This window comes from Ctenopharyngodon idella, chromosome 17, assembly GCF_019924925.1.
Source record: "Ctenopharyngodon idella isolate HZGC_01 chromosome 17, HZGC01, whole genome shotgun sequence".
NCBI lineage: Eukaryota > Metazoa > Chordata > Actinopteri > Cypriniformes > Xenocyprididae > Ctenopharyngodon > Ctenopharyngodon idella.
The window spans coordinates 25,122,546-25,143,753 of record NC_067236.1 but is presented as its reverse complement, the minus strand read 5'-3'; the positions used below and the strand labels follow the sequence as shown (position 1 = coordinate 25,143,753).

The 21,208-nt window shown below is 36.6% G+C and overlaps 1 protein-coding gene across 2 annotated transcripts in view; it reads right to left on the bottom strand.

The window, feature by feature from the left end:
* Window positions 1-3,444: 3,444 nt before the first annotated feature.
* dicer1 (dicer 1, ribonuclease type III) overlaps window positions 3,445-21,208 on the bottom strand; it is a 39,586-nt gene continuing 21,822 nt past the window's right edge. For both annotated transcript variants that reach the window (XM_051868264.1, XM_051868263.1), the window contains exons 17-29: window positions 20,504-20,683; window positions 20,054-20,267; window positions 19,150-19,303; window positions 18,850-19,032; window positions 18,646-18,751; window positions 18,292-18,467; window positions 15,164-15,986; window positions 14,245-14,397; window positions 11,394-12,162; window positions 10,529-10,797; window positions 9,720-9,882; window positions 9,465-9,540; window positions 3,445-7,701 (exon numbers count right to left, since the gene is read on the bottom strand). In XM_051868264.1, the coding sequence (XP_051724224.1) occupies window positions 7,536-7,701; window positions 9,465-9,540; window positions 9,720-9,882; window positions 10,529-10,797; window positions 11,394-12,162; window positions 14,245-14,397; window positions 15,164-15,986; window positions 18,292-18,467; window positions 18,646-18,751; window positions 18,850-19,032; window positions 19,150-19,303; window positions 20,054-20,267; window positions 20,504-20,683 (3,432 nt within the window). In that variant the 3' untranslated portion in view covers window positions 3,445-7,535. The remainder of the gene's footprint in view (window positions 7,702-9,464; window positions 9,541-9,719; window positions 9,883-10,528; window positions 10,798-11,393; window positions 12,163-14,244; window positions 14,398-15,163; window positions 15,987-18,291; window positions 18,468-18,645; window positions 18,752-18,849; window positions 19,033-19,149; window positions 19,304-20,053; window positions 20,268-20,503; window positions 20,684-21,208) is intronic.

The window sequence follows — 21,208 nt, the reverse complement described above, 5'->3', positions numbered from 1 at the left end:
CCCTCCTTTATCTACATTTTGATGAACAAAGCCTTGTTCAACTTTTCCCTCCTAGATCATCTCTGCGGACATGCTCCAGGTGATCTGCTATGAGTACTTCATCAAGAGTGCTGTATTTTGGTCAAATCAGTTGTAGACCATTTTTTTGTACTTTAAAATGACGCAAAGCAGTTTAATCAACTATCCTTGTCAGAGTTGGAATCAAGAACAAAGAAACAGGAACCAGGATGTACATTTTAAAAGTAAAGTCTGTAATCAGTGCCACCAAACCAAAATTGGAAAAATAAATAATGAAGTAATAATGCCATCTACCAGTGTTTGGATCAAGGGGTCAAGGTTTGGCTGGTTAGCATGACCCTGTTAGCCCCTGCTGTTGTAACTACACCACTGAGCTGCAATAAACATATTTCTTCATTATTAGCGATGAAAATTGTAAGGAATTTGATGATTTCAGTCATTTCATTGCCAGCTGGGCTCGTTTCAATAACAAATGTAAAACAACAAAGAACAAAAAACATAATTCACATTTTAGATATTTTAGGACAATTCGAACACGCACTACAAGAATACTGGACACTTCATAATGTCACTTTTTATAAAGTGTCACTTTGTCTTATTGTCTAGCAATTATTTAGTAATTTCTGTATATATCTATTTTGTGAGTGTATGTACACATAGCAGAGAGGTCTATTGTATTCTGTATTGCCTATAGTCTGTGGAGAAGCATTGGGATTTTTTTCATTGTACTTGGTACTTGTACACATGATATTAAATGACTTTGGCTTAGAAGTTATGATAACACACTGTCATATGATAAACGAGTCATTAACTACACTTAAGTTTCACTAGCCATAGCTGTTCTCACTCAATAGTAATGCAGGGAACACTATAATTTAGTATTTAGTTTCTGCATTGGTGAAAAAAATGCATGAGCGAAAACCGTTAAAATAATCAAACTTTATAAAAATCATTTGGTTCTGGTATTTATTTTTGTTTTCTAAATCAGTTTTTTTTTTTTTTTTAATCTTTTAGATGCCACAGACCCCCAAGTATGATCATGCTTGTGCCAGGGACCCCCATCCTAAAATTTAAAAGGCATCTATCTTTTAGAAACACCCAATTTATACACTGAAAAATATTATGTTTAAAATTAGTTTCTATTAAGTTACATTGTTCTATTTTTTTCTTCTCACTGTGATGTACTGTTAAATGTATTATTTATTTATGTTTAATGTTAATGTAATTTTTATTTATTTACTTTAATTGCATTTAATTATGTAGATTAACAATAGATTTTTTTTGTTTTTTGTTATTTTAATCACATTTTTTATTTTTATTTACTTATTTTAATCTTATCATTCAGGGCATTTTTTCATTCCATTTTTTCTAGACTTTTCTGCAGACCCCCATTATTCCCTTGCGGCCCCCTGGGGGTCCTGGACCCAGTTTGAAAACCCCTGTTTTAAATGAAACCATTTCTGAACATGAATCCTATTCTGACGGACAATTTCTTTGTGTGTGTGTAATAATTTATTGCATTAATTAATGTGAACAAATGCAACTCTTGACTTCCATAATGTATGAGTAAATGTTGAAATGAACATTAAGATTAATAAATGCTGTAGAAGTATTGTTCATAATCTTAGTTTATGATAACTAATGTAGTTAACCAATGTAACCTTATTGTAAAGTATAGCCAATACCTGATTTATCTGAAACAGAAATGGACATTTTCTCTGCATGCTTGCATCCGTCTCTTTCACTTCTCAACTCATAGTTACATGTGGATTGGGATTCGTGCGCATTCCTATAAGAGCTAGAGATATAGAAAATACTTAATACATTTGGTGCCACAATATATTGTGTCTTTAAATACTATGTACTAACATTTAAATTAATAAATTTATTCTATGTGATACTAAGCACTTATTGTACATGTTTTTACATTGTACTGAAATATAAAAAAATATCTGAAATTACAGCTGTAATTAATTTCTGTAATACATTTATAATTACAGTGGCATGTAACGCAGTCACTTTTATATATAATATATACATTTTTCAATTGTAGTCTTTTAAAAAGGCATCTGAAATAATTAAGTGTTGTCAAAAATATTGATTTTTCGATGCATATCGATACAGAAATATCTGAAATGCTTACGGTGCCCATTTTCCACAGAATAGATACACAAGCAATTTCACTCATTTCATTTGCTCCAGATGAATATTGTTGTTGTTACAGGGATTGAATTTTGGGGTAGGATTGAGCGTACTGCACATAATTTTACTCATTCCCTCAGATTTTGTGCTCACACCGTAAGTGCGCACACATAAAGCTGCCTCTCAGTACTAAATTTAGTTCTTTTTCACTGCTTATTGCGTTTAAACAGTCAAATACAAAAAATGTCAAAATGCCGGCCTTAGTTGTGTTTTAAATAAACAACAATTGAGAAAGAAAACGCATGTGTAACAGTAGCCTATAATGGATCCATGTGTCAGGTCTTAAAGTGACAGCAGCTTAATATATCTGCTGCCAAATTATGAGATAATAATATTAAAAATTATGTATATATCTCTATTTGTATACTTGCAAACATATAAAGTTTGAGTACATAGAAGTTAAAGACACCTAATATAAAGTGTGACCTAATATTTCTTATTTAAATTTATAAAGTGTCTTTGTTTAAGTTTTCAAAACCCTTAAATATTTCAGATTTTCAATGTGATCTCAAACATCTGGTCCCCACTGAAGGCACACTCAGACCATCATGCTGGGATTACTGGTCTCAAATGGTCCCAAATCAGCAAACATCACACTAAGAATAATAATTTATGGTATACTGCTGAACGGGTGTCTTTTTGAATCCAAAATTTAATTAGAATTTGTAATAGTGTGGCAAAACTCTCCTATCAGAATATATGCTCCAATGCTTGCACAGCTGATGTGAGGTCATTTCTCACCTACCAAGAGTGAGCGCTCCAACTCTATTTTTTACTTCTTGGCAAACATCGATGCAGCCATACAAAATGTGCAAGTGGCGAAATGAATACACAAGACTATAAAAAAGGCCCGCCGAGAGTGAAAAAGTATACTTGCAAACATAGTTCATACCTACTTCATCTATTACATAAGGCTCTGTGCAAATGTGATTAAAACATCGGTCATGGTTGCTGAGTCCATCTAAACACGAACGGCCTCCTAGCACTCGTAAACGGGAGGCAAGAGCACTCCTTGGGTTAGGAAAATACTGAGGTCATCAGGATATGCTTGCATGGCGAAGCCCACACTTACACTGTGGCCTGCGACCGGCTTTTCACACAGTATTAGTAGCCACAGCCGTGCAGCTCATAAAACAATCTAATACATCATTTCTCCTTTCAGGATCTGGAAATGCATATAGATTACAGCGAAAGCAGCGAAAAGAACACACATAACATCACAAATGAACGACCATACCATAACTTTATTGTAGATATACTCAGCTACAATTACTTAAAAAAAAAAAAAAAAAGTGTGGGGGGGTGGGGGGGGGACAGAATTTTTAAAGGTTTTTGTGATCCATAAGGTGCAGAATGCAAACCACTGCAGCACTGATACAGTATGAATGAGAAATAGTCATTTAAATACACGTCCCTTAAAAATACAGAAATTGCGCTGCAGTTTGTGACCCATAATTCCCCGTTTAAAATCCCCGTACTGTTAGTGCTCTACGGTGCTCAACATTCCCATAAACCCCTTCAAGAGGCGCTCGCCACACATTCCAGTCCTGCTATGTTGTCTTTGAACACCTTGCTGCTGCTAAGAGTGCATTTGACTTTTAAATCAGGTAATTATATAGTTTTTTTTTTCTTAAAAAAAAAAAAAATAGTAATTATGACACTTGCTATGAAATAAAGCCCTTTTAAATAAATTTTAGGGCTGATTTAATCAGATCTATACAGTGAATTTAGTCTAAAAAGGAAATATAGGTTGGTGAGAAAGGAAAGTCTTCACTGACATGCACTAATACATCTGGATTTATATAATCTAAAATGGGCAGGAGGGGATGTAATGGGTGAGGGACAATGCGGTCCCAACATATTAAAATCATGCCAGTCGAACGACTTGACGGGTTACATTACAATTCCATATTCAAAGTATTACATTAAGGCAGGACATGAATGTACACATAGGACACATATTTAGCCCCAGATTGTAGAGATTCAAAACTACTTTTCTACAGTGTATTTTCTCTGATGATATCCTGCAGGCACATTGTATCTTTCTGATCACTTTTAAATACATTGGTAAAATACCAGCGATGCAAACAGCAGCAAGGCCAAAACCACAAGTTATTCCTTTAAACGTTACGGCATCATATATACATGTTTTGTATTTTTTTATCGTTCTGACATGAGGTAAAGTATGGCGCCCGAGTGCAATGCTTATTTGTGCTACATGTTGAAAAAGAAAAAAAAAGAAAGAAAGAAAGAAAAAAAAAAAAACACACAAAAATTATTCTCCACCATGAAGGAAAATACAATCTGCAGCATATGATACAATGGAGGAGCACTTTAAGAAAACACTCCCACAGATGATACTTTTTTTTTTTTTTTACTGTGATATCTGTTCTGTGGGACTAGTTCTGGCATGATGATCGATTATTGGTTGTGAAAATAAAAGTCTGTTTTGCTTCAGGAAAAAAAAAAAAAAAAAAAAAAATCTCCATATCCATGTGGTGGCACCATGTGTGATTTCACATTCTCTGAAAGTTAAAAAACCAACAGTGAGAAGAAAGCTTAAACAAAAAGTGAAGGAAAAAAGTGTGCGCCTTTCAGAGGCTCAGAAAAAAAATGGAACAAGCTGGAGAAAAATAAAAATGAACACACACACACACAAAAAATAAAAAGTTGCAATAGTCTGAGGGTTAAGGGTTACAGAATCAGTGTCATATCGCAGGGCCAGCACGCACTGACCCTAATGCAACTCACGCCATTGGTTGAGGGAATATGGAAACCCATTCATTTCCAATGACTTCCAATACTCGACTCTGGGGTTGTGACTGAGATCATGTAAAGAGGGTCACTCAACTCTTGCTAAAACGGAATCAGATTGCACTCACTCTTCAAGATGGGGAGTACTTCGGTTGGAGCTTCAAATTTTCGCGAAATCTTGGCTTTAATCAAACTACAAGACAGTTTTTAACCACAAATCAAATCAAAGTAAAATAGCCTATGAGATATAGAAGCAGGAAAACAAAAACTGGAAGGCAATATCCAGTATGAAGCATGGCACCAAAAGTCCTTCACCAAACAGAAACCATAATGCTACAGTAGAAAGGATGAGAGTTTAGATGTTACATCAATGTTACAGGGTTGAAAGGCACCACTTTAGAGCATACTCCATTAAAAGATGCAAATTCAATGTCAGTGGGAATGTATTCTAGTGCAAATAGTCGTGAGTATATATATTTATCCCCCTGTAAGGTGCTGATGAGCATATACAATACTGTGCCTCAATGCCATTCAGATTTGTAAAAAGGCATATCCACAAATATATTAATCAACGTTTTATGATAAGGCCAAACTATTCACAAGGGTCTTCTGAGGTAGCAATGCCAAGGATTATGTAACTTCAGGAATAGTTTGTCCGTAACATAATAACTGAAGAACAGACTGAATGAGGAAGGGAAAAGTTAGGTAGCCTTCAAGATGTTCAAATTTGCACCCCTTTTTCTAGGGGTAACAATGATAGATAAGTGTGTTCTGTTTTCTTACTATTAATACATTGGGGAAAAAAACCCGGCAATTATAGTTGGTAAGACTGCAAGAGACGAGGGCGAGACGCATGGCTTATAAGATCATATCAGAGTGCAATCTATCGATTTTCTCAAGCGTTAAGTAACCCTTCTGATCGGATTCACTATTGTTTTCATGTGAAGGAAAATCCAAGCTCATCAGAGAAGCATCAAGCTTATGTGCAGAGAACTTTTTTTTTTTTTTTTTCTCAGCATTTCCCCTTCAAGCATAAAAACCAAAGGATCCAAAGGAAAAAAACAAATGGGGAAACAATTTCTACAGCCTGACGAGCTGACAGAACAGAAAAACCAACCCAACAGATTTCAAAAAGGTAAAATTAAGAGGTAATACAGTTACAGTGCAAAAAGATGAGAAATTCAAGCTTAAACATAGCACCAAAAAAAAAAAAAAAAAAATGCATGCAATTAACTGAGGTATTCAAGTGAAGAATGCCTATTAATATGAAAACATTTAGGCTAGACAAGAGGCTACAACACATTAACGCTAAAAAAAAAAAAAAAAAAAAAAAAAAAAAAAAGGCTGGTTACCACATCTCTAAACGTGTGAATGTTGAGGGATTGATTTAACAGGTGCAACCTCACAACGCTGCATCAGTATCGACTTTGGTAAGTGATGCACGTGAAGTCTAGCGGAATATCGGTTTGTCCTAAAGACGGTACGTAAAGGTGCTTTGTGTCTTACAGAATTATCAGATCCTATTTTCCTCTTTCCGCTTTTTAATATAAAATCTGCAGCATATTTTCCAAGGTGATATGTCCTCCTGTTTATCGTTCGTGTCGTTATATCAAAACTAAGTCAGTCAAGTCAGTCTATGGATACATCTAATGTTCATAAAGACTGTCAACTAAATATCACCAATATCAGTATCAAAAGACATTACTGAAACCCCAAGTATCAACATATATTTCGTAATAAACATTTAATATCATATATTTTATATAACGTAGTTATGACGTCTATACAACCTATCCGGTTGGCTACACGAACATGCATCCTCAAGTGCCGTTTACAACTGTTGATTACAGTAATCGGGAATGTCAAATTCCTATCCGTCTTAAGGATGCGATGGCCTTTCTCTCTCGATACAATAGAGATCTAAAGAATTTTGCTGTGATCTGACCAAAAAAAAAAAAAACTCTCGTCAAAATAAAGCGGACACTAGAGAAGTGCAATTTTGTTTGAGAATATCTCATCTCAAGATAGAGAAAAACATTTCCAACAACACCAACACTATCTTTCTTTCCACGTGCCTTTCCTGCCAAATGGCAGCAAAACTGGCACTAGTGCACAGATTGAGGAATTTTGTGTTTTTATGTCGCTGTTGTTTCTCTTATTTAGTTGATACCTTGGAGTTGAACTATGTACACTGTAATACTACCTATAAGCTTTAGCTTTTAACAACTACCACAAAGCAGAGCATATATCTTTGTTAATGTTAATAAAAAAAGGGAAGGAAGGGGGGAAAGAAGACCTGACCTTTTTCTTAACACTTGCAATACATAAAAAAAGCACTCGTGATCAAACAAAGCTGGGGAGAAAAAAAAAAGATTGTGTTTGCGCACGTAAAGAATAAAATGAAACATGAACCCTATGTGAATTACTCTGAAATCTTTTGACTCGATTCATTTGAGTTTGACGCAGTCAGCGACAATTCTTCACTCGGTCGTAAACTGGTGCCGAGAGGGGTTCTCTGCTGTGTTTTTGACTGGTGTGTTGGGGTGTCTGCTGTCTGAAGCTCAGTTGTTTTGGACCTGAGGTTGATTGGCTTTGAGACTGCGCAGGGCTCGGCGGGCAGCCGCTGACTTGGCTATCCGGTAGCTGCGTCCCACGCCTTTGAACTTGCCTTTGCCCACCACTTCCACGGTCACCCGTACTTTTCCATCATAGGTTCTCTCCGCAGGGCTGTCGGAGGCAGAAAAAGAAAAACAATGATATGGTTATGACTATTTAAAAATATGACAATTACAGAAAAGCAATGACTTTTTGATGAATCAAAAAAGATAAAATCACTGCGCTCAACCATTTTTTTTTCTTGGATGCGTAGATCAGTGGAAATTGCAATACTTTCAAATGAAGACCGAAAGATCCGCACTCGCTTGTGTCTTCTTAATGAATTATTAGTTTTTTATTAAGCAACAAAGCACATACAGATCAAGATCAATCAAATGTTTTGTCAATCATTTATCTTGATCTATATGTGCTTTGTTGCACAATAAAAAAAGACACAAGCAAGTGCGGACTTTGTGATTTAAAAAACAAACAAATAACTTGTTGAAAATAATTTATTTAAATTATAAAATAATTTTTTTAAGCTATATCAACTAGGGGTGGGGGTAAAAATGTATTCATATGAATCGCGATTCTATCTTCTACCAATTCGCATTGATTCACAAATTTCAAAAATCAATTTTCTAAAGTTTTACCCTTCTTTAACATCGCAGTACTTAAAGTTATGCAAGCTTTCTGTGCTTGCATAGTCAAATACACACACATTGTGTGGAGTATTCACGTAAACACAGTGTTATGTCCTACGTGAACATAAATAGTTAGGAGAAAATTGGATGTGTAATGGTGTATTAGATCTGTGCATTCATTCTTAAAGGGAAAAAAGCCTAATAAACTGTTGCCATCTGTTTCATTAATGTTAATAAAAAAAAAAAAAAAACTTTTGACTGAATCACTTATTTATTTTACACAATTTATTTATATTATTATATTTATTATTATATTTATTTATATTTTTTATTTTATTCAATTTCTGTAGTATTTCTTACTACATGTTAAATAAACCTAGGCTACTGTACCTGAAAAACTTCATTTAATTTTTAATTTGTATTTTTTTTTTCTATTGTATTTGTCCAATTGTTTGTAATGTGCTTCTTTGTTCCTATTTTTAATATCAAACAAACAAACAAACAAAAGAAAAAATTGCCTGCCTTGCTTTATTACAGAAGACTGTCAGTCATGTGTGTAATGATTGCAGTCTGCTTAAATGGCATTTGTTTTATAATATTGGGCTGACTAAAATGAGTTCACATTTAATTCAGTGGGATTTTTTTCCTTCAAGACCTATTAAACTGTCTACCACAGTCGAATAGGAAAAGTAACACAAAACAGTAAACTAGAATCAAATCTATGCATACATCAAATCGAAATTTGATTCAAAATTGAGAATCTATTTTTAATCGAACTGTGACCACAGGAATTGATTTGATTCTAAACGTGAGGTACCATAAGATTCCGACCCCTAATATCAACCATCAATAATATTTTATACTTTGTGATATTCTAAAAATAAATATACCATGCACAGTATAATTTCTGACATTTCGGTATCTTACCTAGGCTGCAAAACAAATTAATATCATTATTATTCTCACAAGCCTAATATGGTCTTTAGTATCGATATTAATGCAATGAATTCATGACTTTGGTATCTATCCAGCCGTACTCACATTACAGATTCCAATCTCTTATAGGCAGGTTGTAGGGACTCGGAAATTGCCAGGATTCAGAATTTTTAAAATGACTGATATTTGCTCTGAACCACACACTGATACAATAAGTTTTACAGTTTTGCACATTCAAATTATCGCTACTATGTGTGTATTTTGCAGATGATTATGTTAAGAGGTTTCTTGCATATAAGGGAAAGACATTCCCACCTGAACTTCGCAGTCTCCGGTTCCATCTCCAGGAGTTCACGCACTGGGGATCGAGGGACATTAGCGGAGAATTTTTCTAGAAAACGAGGCGAAAACAAAAGCAGAGCATTTCAATCTGACATTTCATCATGCATAAAAATGGCACGATGTTTGAAAATGACTGAACTTATGGTCTTCGCCACATGAGCCGGCAGACAATCAGACAGAACAGAAATGCAGAACTGATTTACTCGTCCGTATGTCTTTGGCCCTTACCTATGAGCGGCCTCATCATTGGATAATACACTTGCCAAACTGTCTCAAGTGACATCCCGCTATCCATGTAAATTGCACCAGCTAGCGATTCAAAGATGTCTCCCATTGCTTTGGGGACCTCAATGTCTTCTTCTTTCTCCTCATCTTCTTCCGATCGGCGAAGCTATGAGAGAGTAAAAACAATTCCGGTTTCTTTTTTTTCTTTCCCATACACAGAAAATAAGTGTTTTCTCTAAGGACAGAAAACTGTGCTTATCCATGTCAAATTCACATCCCCATACTAATAACACACAACAAACAGCAGAAAATGATTTGCAGAAAAAAATAACTGTGGTCACAATGTGAACTGACAGATATGCTGTACTGTAATGGTATTTCCTCTCAAAATGAACTGCGATCAATTACTTTTACTATAACACTTAAAAGGCCTAAATGTCCAATATTGGGGACAACATTACCCAGCTATGTAATTAAGGGGAACATTACTTATTTTATTCAATTTGTCTTTCCTCTTTCAGTATCCAGTGTTGTCCCTTAGGCATAAAATGCTTTCCAGTCAAACAAGACTAGATTCAGTGCCAAGATAACCATTTCAAAATAAATTAAATCCAACTGCATTTTTACAATCCAAAAAATGAAAACAAATACAAACACAGACCAGATTCCCGATGACTTCCAGTGATAGGATGTCACGGTACTAAATCTTTATGAAATATTATACATCTACGCTGCTGACAATGGCATTTAAATGAAATGAACATTTCCAAGGCCTAATAACTTTAACAGATAACAGTGGGATGATAGCTCACCTCCGAATCCATTCCTTGCATTTCATTCTTCTCCAGTTGAAATTGCACAAAATCATCGATCACGTGGAACAGTTCGGGCGAGACAGCTTTGAAGTACTTGTGGTAATCGTACTTGACAGCCAGGGAAGCAAATATGGTGTTGTTGACAAGTGCAGAGCGCAGGTCGGTCAGCACGCCTGGAGAGTGCTGCCGGGGATCTTCATAAAGGTGCTTTGTTATGAGGTAGTCTAAAATTGCATCACCAAGGAACTCCAACCGCTGATAACAATCTGTCCAAAGTTCAGAGTGGTACAAAGAAGGTTAAAATGAGACCATTTATATCACAGACCATTAATATAACAGCGCCACACCACAGGAAATATAAAGTAATCGTTAAAAAAAAAACAAAAAAAACAGTACAGTTGTTCTCGCCTGGCGCACACAGCAAACAGTGCGATGAGCCTATGCTGATTTAAAAACAAATTATTATTTTATAATACGATTCTTAATAATAAATCAGGAAAAAGTTCAAGAGTTACTGGTTTAAATTAAATCAAAACGGTCTTACTGCATCAGTTGGGAGTTCTGGTGTAAAAGGTCACTTTTTTTAACAAATGTTATACAAATGAGAATACTTAATATCACACTTGGGGTTGCGTGACATCTACATTTTTTTTTTTTTTTTTTTGCAAATTTCAGTACCTGACATAAATGATAGGTATATACGACAATATATTTCCTGCAAGTCACCCAAATCAACTAAGGAACCAAAGAGTTACAAGTCCTAAAAGAAACAATGATGAAATCATAACTGTTAAGTGGAACCAGACGACAATCGAACTCCTTATCATTCTTAAAAGCAACTGTGTAAATACCATCTACGGACCTGTTATGGTGTTGTAATGATACGAGGCGTGGGTGAAGGCCTGCAGAAGATATGCCTTGTTTTTAAACATGTAGTTTATCTTCTTCTCAAAGTTCTCGAAGCCTGAAATGAGGTGGTTGAGGGTCCGCTCGGCATCCGGGTGGTCAAACATACAGCGCGGAGGGATCTTCAGCCAGCCGTACTGCAGCTCGGCCGACCCCCCTGAACTCTGCTTCTCCGGCGGGAGCACCTTCAGGCCGAGGGAGCACAGGAACAGCTGGGCTGCCCTCTCCCCACAGCTGGTGAGGTAGCACCCCAGCAGGGCCTCCACACAGTCAGCTATGCTCTTATCAGCGATGCACTGCTCGGTGTGGAGGTCGTAGGAGATGGACTGTTTCCCAATATCCGTGCCACAGTTTTCCTCAGAAGGGTTCCAGAAGCCCACTACAAAGTCATCCTCCTCACCAGCTTTGCTGGGGTCCAGGTAGCACATGGCGTCCCAGGAACTGTAGTCGAACTCGTCAGCGCCACCGTCTGGGGAAAAGTGGGAGTTGTGAGCTTTTTTGGGTGCTTTCCATTCGCAGCCAGGCTCGGCCGGCTGGAGGGAGATCTTCTTCCCGAAGGCGCCGGAGCCAATCAGCATGTTATCGATGAATCTGATGTGCTCATAGTAGTACTCCAGATCATCTTCCACATTGACCTCTTCTTTAGACGGCTCGACCTCCACATCCTCTGCTTCATCGTCGTCATCCTCCTCATCACTGGCTTTTCCGTTGGCCAAATCTTTATTCTGAGAAACAAAAAACAGATTTCCCAATGTCTTACAGCTCAAAAAAACCAAACATCACGAAAGGAACGTCGAGTCCAAGAGCCCCGTGAAGCCAAGGCTCAGTATCTACAACAGATTTGCAAAGATTACAATTTAAAAGTGTTTTAGTTCAACCACAGTATTATGTTTGCTCAGGAGAGCTCTAACAGAGCCGAGGCTCACAGTCCAATTCAATGACTCATCCAATCTGTGATTCAAAAGCTAAAACATACTCTGAATTTTTTTTTATCGTTAATATGCCATAACTTTGACCATATGAGAAAACATCTATTGCATATTCATTAAAATGTTAATACCCATGACACCTAATACTGTAATAATACATGGAAGTGACACTTAAAATTACAGCACCCGAGGCAAATTTAGTACACTCGTACCATATATATACACCTCGAACCACACAGAGCGACCCAAAACATACAGCCAGTCTCCGTCGAAACCATGGCGAGGGCTGGTAGAAACCAGAAGCAGAGTTCTTTCCATTTTTCTTACTTGGTTCTCTGCACATGTCCTAATACATCACATATGCTTAAACACAGATGGAAAACCGTGGCTTATATTTAATAAAAGATATTACATATTTTAAGTAATTGTAGCACCTCTTCCTGACCTGACATGTTTCTCTGAATTGTGTCTTGGCTTAAGAGCTGAAGATTTCTTGAATTTCATGATATATTCAAGTAAGCTTATCATGAGGGATGCGATATGGTACGGTTGCATTTCCAAATTACAGACTAAGAGTTGTTTTTGTTTTAATAATGTGAAAAGCATCAGGGAGTCTGTAAGAATTTGTAATGTTTTTGAAACATTACAAGTCTCTTATTCTCACCAAGGCTGCATTTATTTGATTAAAAATACATTAAAACAGCAATATTATGAAACATTATTACAATGTATGTATATGTACGATGTATTTTTTTTCCCTGTGTTGACAAAGCTGAATTTTCAGCATCATTAATCCAGTCTTCAGTGTCACATGATCCTTCAGAATTCATTCTAATATGCTGATTTGCTGCTCAAGAAACATTTCTTAGTATTGTCAATGTTAAAAACTGTTGTGATGCTTAATATTTCTGTGGAAACCATGATAAATTTTTTTTAGGATTCAAAAAAACATTAAAAAAAACTTTTTTTTTTTTTTAAATATAATTTTTTGTAACATTATCAATGTTTTTACTGTAACTTTTGATCAATTTAATGCATAGTTGCTAAATAAAAATTTCCAAAAAATCTTATTGCCCCAAACTTTTGAATGGCAGTTTAGTGTAAAAACACAAACATTACTAAAATTTTAAAACGTTCTGCACCAAATATAGCCCATATATCATACATGCATACATTTACTTTTGTTTTTTTTATGGTCCTCACATTTGCACATTGTTTGAATGAGAGCACTAGGATTGACAGATTGTGTAATTAAAATATAAAGAATAAGATTAACCCTTTATCTAATTAAATTGATTAAATCAACTTTACTTGAACTGACACAATATCCTAAATATTGTCATTGCATTATTATTAATTTAATTGCAAATCGCATTTTCCCCCTATATATTATGCTTTTTAGCTTACAAACAATTCCAATTTGTTCAAGGGTAATTTCCCAACTCATTTCAGTAGGCTGGCATTATTATATTTAATCTATAATTAGTTATGCTGCTACCTATTACTTGTATTTAGAGGTTTGGAAGTAATTACCCTAGAGATGACAAGTGAACTGTGAAAGATTTGTAGGCATTAGCTTAAAATCACACCAAAGGTGTGTCACGCTGAACTATGGCTAAAAACTTTAATGTAAAATAAATAAATAAATAATTTCTGCCCTCTATCCTGAAACTCAGCTTGATGCAGAAAGGATGAACCTGCCCCCTGGTGGCAAATACAGGAAACAGCTGCAGCTCAATGCTGCCAAGATGTTCCTCAGCTCAAGGCACAGAGCCATGTAAACAGACTTGTAATTGTGCATAAAGATGCATGTTGATATTGGGTTAAGCTTGACTTGAGCTATTGGGTAAACAACTGGAGATGCTCTCTGACTCATACCTCATCTGAGTCCCACTTGTCCGTGGTGCTTTTGTCCTGATTCACCACGTAGCCCGGAGGAAGCCAGTTTACCGGGGGATCAAAGATAGATACCACCATTCTACTAGGAAGGCCCTTTTTCTTCCCCAGGCGATAAAGGTTACAGTTGCTGACCTGGAGATACCAAAGGCAAAACGTTTGTTTTCCATATAACACATGAATTAAAAATTAATCAATATTTAGAAATAATCGTAGCAGATGTCAAAAGATTTATAAATGGTAGTAGTCAATTAAATGATCATCTTTTGACATCAGTAATTCCAAAGCGATGTGTGATGAAAACCAATAACAAATCAGTATGCAAATATTCTTATTTAAATAAAAATTAATCACTTGGACTTTAAATGGCAAATATTCTATTAAAGCAAGTAATTAGTAACAAGTATTACCAAGTAATTAGTGCAAATTAGTAACAGGTAATTAGTGCAAAGGGAAATTATTAATTTATCTACAATTTAGTAATATACAAGAACTGTAAATATATTTAAAATAAATGAAAAATAAAAAAAAGATTATATTTAAAATGTAGTACGTAAAATGTTTAATAATATTATTAATAAATATTAAAGAATAGTTCATAATACTAAGTAAAATACAAGTATATTCAAATAAATGTATTTAAAAAGTCAAATTACAAGTATTTAAAAATTTAAGAAAAGAATAACTAGATTTGTAAATATATTAGAAAAAAAAAAGAAAAAGAAAAAGAATAGTAATTTTATGTATTTATTTATTTTTTTGCCCATGTAAATCTTGCTGCCACAATCCTAGAATACTGTGAGCGGCTCCCAATGCATTACTATGTGATTACTAAGGTATACTTAGTGTTTTTTGTTTTGCAGTTGCTCTAATAATCTTAGTAACTGTTGCAAAATCTTACCTTCTTGCTTCTCATGTATGACAGCCTGCCCTCATGGGCATCAGGATAAGTGCAGAACAGGTAGGTGGTGATGGCGTGTTTCAGGAAAGAGTCGCCCAACATCTCCAACCTCTCCAGATTGAAGCCGTCACTGGCATTGGAGAGGGTCAGGGCCTGCAAGATGAGGCCAGGATTGGGGCCCAAGGTTTTCGGAGAATCCCAGGCTGGACCTGTGCAGGTTGTTGTTGTAGATGTCACGTCAGATACCTCTGATGACACTTCTAAAGGTGCTGTGGTGCTGGTTGCCGTCTCTGGTTTGGGGCAACAGTTTGAGGTAGGTTTTTTCACATGTCTGTCGCAGAGATCTGAGTTCCTGCCTGGGGTACATTCATCGCTGGGCTGGGGCTGTGGCTCGCCGGCTGGAGAGGGCCGCACAGGAACTGAGGTAGTGGTTTGCGTTGATAGGTCACTCTCCAGAGGGCCCAGCTGAGAGCATTGGCAAATGTCATGTCTGTGTGGGAGGTCGTCACTGTCGCCCCAAGTGCTGTTAGGGAGGTTTCGGCAACAGACGCAGTTGCTCTTGTCTTTGTTCAGCGTCTGGACATCAGTCACAGGGAGCACCTGGGTTTCTAGCTTTTCATCTGGTGTGTTGCAGTTCTCACAGGGGAGAGCGCCCTCTGGAGGCTGGGAGGCCTCCATACTGCAGCTCTCCTCGGCAGTGTGGTCTGAATCTGAGCTTGAGCCGTGTTTACAGTGATCGTCGTCTTCCATACATGCACTGGGGCAGGAAATGAAAGATTTGCTGTCGATGGATTTCTTCCATCCAAAATCCAAATTAGGATACCTGGGGTCAATATTCAGTGAGATTAGGCCTCGATTAGTTGCACTTCCTAAAATAACATTGCTGAAGCCAGCTGCTTTCTAGGGTAGCATCCTAACCAAGATTTTATCTCACAAATTACTGAATTGGAACAACCTATAAAAGACAGTAACTCTCTGTGCCAAATGTCTCAACTAAATCCAATAATTTGAGGTTAGCATGTTGCTGCTAAGCTAAAGATTCAACACTAATGAGAATAAAAGAACATTAGCCTTATGTAGTCTATTACTAACTAATACGCTATAATACTTTATCATATACAATTTATTTTCTGTGTACAACATTTCTGTCAACTAATTTATTAGACAACCATTAAATAAAGACAGTAAACTAATGAAGATGGAGAACTGGAGCTTCTGTGCATCTGCGCTTAAGTCCTGGCATTCTCAGCACTGTCAAATTAGAAGTCTCGCATTCTTAGCACTGTCAAAATAAAAGCCCAATTCCAACACTTAAAGGCACAAAATGTAAGATTTTTTTAATTAAAATATCCAAAACCCACTAGAACAATGTTATATATTTTGTTGACTTGTGTACTTACATTATCCCAATTGTTTCCAATAATGTTTAAATCCAGAGAAATAAGCAATTTTAACCAGGACATGGACCATGTCCGTGCGTCGCCTATCAATGACATCATACCCATGTTACCCTCGATTTCCGGTTTTATTTTGTAGAAACCATGGAAACACTTTAATATATTATGTGTTTTATTAGACAGGTGAGCAACTGTTTGGATACATTCATCGACAGAAAACGAATCATTGTTATATAGCTCAACACAGTAAGTCTTATTATTTAAATATAATTTTCTTGATTTACCACGAGTACCATGTTTTACCATGCCTAATATCGATCTAGCTTACTGCAGTGTGCAACAAGTGTCTCATAGTAGCCGCCGAGCGAACGCACAGAGTAGCATTATAACAACTTTCAACACACAAAAGTGTCTAATATGATAAAACAGCGCTGTTACCTCACATATACATGACCGGAAGAAGCAGAAGCGCTCGTCTGCGGCATAATAAAAGCTCCACTGCTCTCGAGCCATGTTTTACGCTTGTCTCTCATTAGCAATCGCTCCAGCAACCTCATTCCGCACCAATGGCTTTCAGCCAAACCCTTCTTCATACTACAGTAATGTTAAGAAATCTTTAATACATTAGCTCATCCATTCATATGATTTCTGCCCGAGCCCTGTCGGATTCTTTTCCACTGGCTGTAGACATAAAGACAACACCTCCCATGATTCCGCGAAACCAAGGAGTCATCAAGCTACGCCTTTGTTTTGAATAAGCGACCTCTAGCAGTGAAAAATTACATATTGTGCCTTTAAAAGTAAAACAGGAAAACTTATCTGCAAATGCCGATATTTTGGTAAACCAATAATTAAAATAATTTTACAATAATTTTCAGAACTGAATGAAACAAGTACTTTTTTTCAACTTTGTTTATCATTTTTTATGTTTAAACCAATAGGGCTGTCGCGATAACTGCAATATCGTAATACCGCGCTATTGACGAGCCAACCGCAGAGGACTGCAAAAAATATATTTGCATGTTTTCTATTTTTTTGAAAGATTATATCTTTCTGGTTTTACATTTCATGCATGCGTACTAAATATTATATAAGTTAATAATGATAGCATAATGTGTACCATGGTGATTTGTACAGAGGCTCTGTAGATTTGCACTAAACAAGCCTAAACAGACAGTGAATGTGAGAGAGATCAACTAAGCACGTGTGATTACCTGCATCTGTCTTTCAGGCCGAGACATATATTAGTGAAAAAAGGTTGTCGTGTCCAAGGATAGCGAAATCGCTTGAGCCCCTGCCCCTTTGATCGCAAAGTGAAAGTGCCCTTTGCTGTCGCATCGTGGTGCCCCCGCGTTCTTATCCCCATGCTGATTCACATATATATATATATATATATATATATATAAATAAATAAATGGCGGTAACACCGCATATTGCGCTATTACCGATACTAAAATACCGCAAGGGAAATTCCTTAACCGCGACAGCCCTAAAACCAAGCTTGACACAGTGCATTATAAGATTGCTTTAACCAAAGCATATTTGCTATGCTGACGACTTTTGTTAAATCACAGTAGAAGAGGCAGCATAATGTTGCCTACATTTTAGAACAGTCATTCTGTCATGAGTGCACCTACAATGCCTTAGAATGCCACCTATGAAGGGAGCTCACTAGTTTTTGGAAAAAAGCAAATTAATGTATTGCGTCTGATTTGTGGATTTTCAAATGACCTGAAATCAGGAGGCAGGGTCTGAGCCCCTACGCCAGCATCAATGGCTGTCTGAGACCGCAGCTCTTCGGCCGTCAGAAGGCAGTGAAGTCTGTAGAGAATGCTGGGAAGGCAGACAGCTTTCCTCCACAAAGAGGCTGGGATGGGGTGAATGGCACAGAGCTCCGGAACTAAAATCTAAGCAGATGGAACAGAAACACAACCAAAGACAGTTATCTGATGTGAGTCAAACCTCTGTACGACCGTTACCACTCTCAGTGGGAGGAAATACTCACAGTACACACAGTATGATTAGACTTAATTCAGGTATGATGGCTTATAATTCTCACCGCAAATTCTTTCCGTCAGTAAATACCTGTTTGTTTTGTAGGCTTTCCCACTTGGCCTTTCTCTTCTCCGCACTGCTGAGAGGAAGGGCTTTCCCCTTTTGATTAAGGTGCCGGGGAGTTAAAAGATTCAATCTACAGGAAAAGACCACCACGGACATACAATGAATTTCTTGGGGAGGAAAAAAAAGCACATACCAGAATGTCTTTTTTTTTTTTTTTTGACTTCCTACCTTGAAGATGTGTGGTCCACATCCAGTAGAGGCTGGTTAACATTAGACAGGTCCAGGTTGTACTTGGTTTTGTAGTACTCAGCAAAAGTCTCATACTCTGGAGAGGGGAATTTACTGAGTGGGGTGAGGTCTGTGTAAACGTCAGCCACATAGAACCGATGTGGCTGGTCAAAATTACGATACCTGAGAGAGAGGAATGAGACAGAAGAGCAGAGTTCAACTACAGTGAAAACAAAAACACAGTATAAGTCATCAATTACACAGGAAATAAGACTCAAAGATCACAAGTAACTTTTGTACCTCGGAATGATGACAGCATCCTGGTAGTCCTCCAATTTGAAAATGAATGGGTTTTGCTTGGTGTACTGAGTATTTGGAATGCCAATGCGTGCTTCAGACTTTTCAATATCCTCCATGAACTTGAAATCCAGGTCCAAGGTATTGGAATCCTCAACTGAACAGAGCACAATATCTTAGAGAGCAGGAGGGGGCCGATGGCTGATATAAAGATGATATATATGATATCACACTATTTCATGTTTATATTGAAAATTAAATAATAAAATCACCTGTAAACAGATTTATACTTTAGATAGCAACTTCTTGATTCTCCGATTCAATATCGATTAATTTGGATATATACAGCAAATTTCCTCAAGGAAAAAAAATCTCAACTAATGCTGTAAACTATAGCTAGTCAGATGGTACTGCATAACTACAATATTGAAGGTTAATAAATGGATTTGTATACATACAGATTACATACAAGCAAGTTTTTTATAATAGTTATAATACTAACTTATAATTACATAATTATGTTTCTACTCCAATTCATTTTTTTGAAATGTAAACATTTAAATGGTAACTGTCATAAAAATTGACTGTATCTTTTAACATTCCTTATGATGTTCATTCGTTCAAAAATCAGCCTTGGCAATATATTGGTCAACCACTTGCTGCAACAAATAGATAGATGATAAATTTCATTATTAATGGATTTACGGATATGATATGGAATTACCCTGCCTTTTCAATAAAATACAGGACATAAAATTTTCCTTTTGTTCAAATAATCAAAGAAATTCTTTCCAGATCTAGATAAGATCTTATTATAAATTGACAATTAGAGGAAGGACTAACTGTAATCTCAAAGTCAAACTGTAATCTCAAAGTCAAACAAGACAACATCTGGAGCACCACTCACCAATGTTGAGAGGTAGAACGCAGTAGGCAGAATCTGCCTCTACAGGCTTAAACTCTAGTGCTGGCTTTTCCAGACGGAGGATGTGGGAGAAGATGTACTGGTGCAGACGTGTGATCAGCTCCAGCTGCTCTGCGCTCAGAGTGAAGCCCGACTTCTGAAGCTCAATCGAGATGGTCACCTCACCAGAACGTGTATACACAGGGAAGTGAGGGATCTGATGACAAAAAACCAGAAAAAAAGAGCTTGTTGTTCACTTGACATCTTCAAAATCAAAGTTCAGGGCAAGTTCATTTCAGATATAATCAAATATCAAATGAATAACACATCTGACTGTTTTCTAAATTATCAAAGCAATTTACACTGAATAAAGATTCAAACTTCACATTTTTCACAAGTTTTTCTCCAAGGACCTCCAGATTCAGAAAGATAAAATTAATTAAATGTGTTTACCCGAGGTATTGGTTTAGCTGTTAGAATGCCAAAACATCGGGTAGTGTCCTCTGGCGGATACAGCTTCCTCCGCCGGAAGTTAAGCTCATCAGGAAGAGGGGTGGTGAGGACCATCCCTATGACGTAAAGGTAACAAGGCTGCTCTGGCACAGGGTAACACCCCCGCAGACACTCTGGTATCTACAAGACATCATACCCAACATGATTCTATACAGTCTACACATTGTATGTTTTTTTTGTTTGTTTGTTTTTTTTTCCCAAAGAAAATAATCATTTTATTAAGCAGGGATGTATTAAATTGAAAAAAAAAAAATTCAAAGAAACTTAAAAAATAAATAAATAAATAAAAAATTTATCACTGTTTACACAAAAATATTAAGCTGCAGAACTGTTTTCAACATTGAACTAGTTCTCAGTGAACTAAGATGAGTGACAGCTGTGATAAAGGGAGCACTCTCAGTTCAGAATTTAAATAAATCTTTTGTTTTGCTTGACCAGCAGCCACGTACACACGCTGCAAAGGTTGGGGATTGGCATCCACTAAATTCATGTATTTGAGCGATTATTACTGCCATGTATGCATGATTTTTTTCTCCTTTACCACAATTTTTTTTTTTTTTTTTTGTCTTATTTGATTGGGTGGACCAGCTGTCAATCTGAGTGGGCCAGTGCCACACTGGCCCTTATGTAGCCTCGCTACTGCCC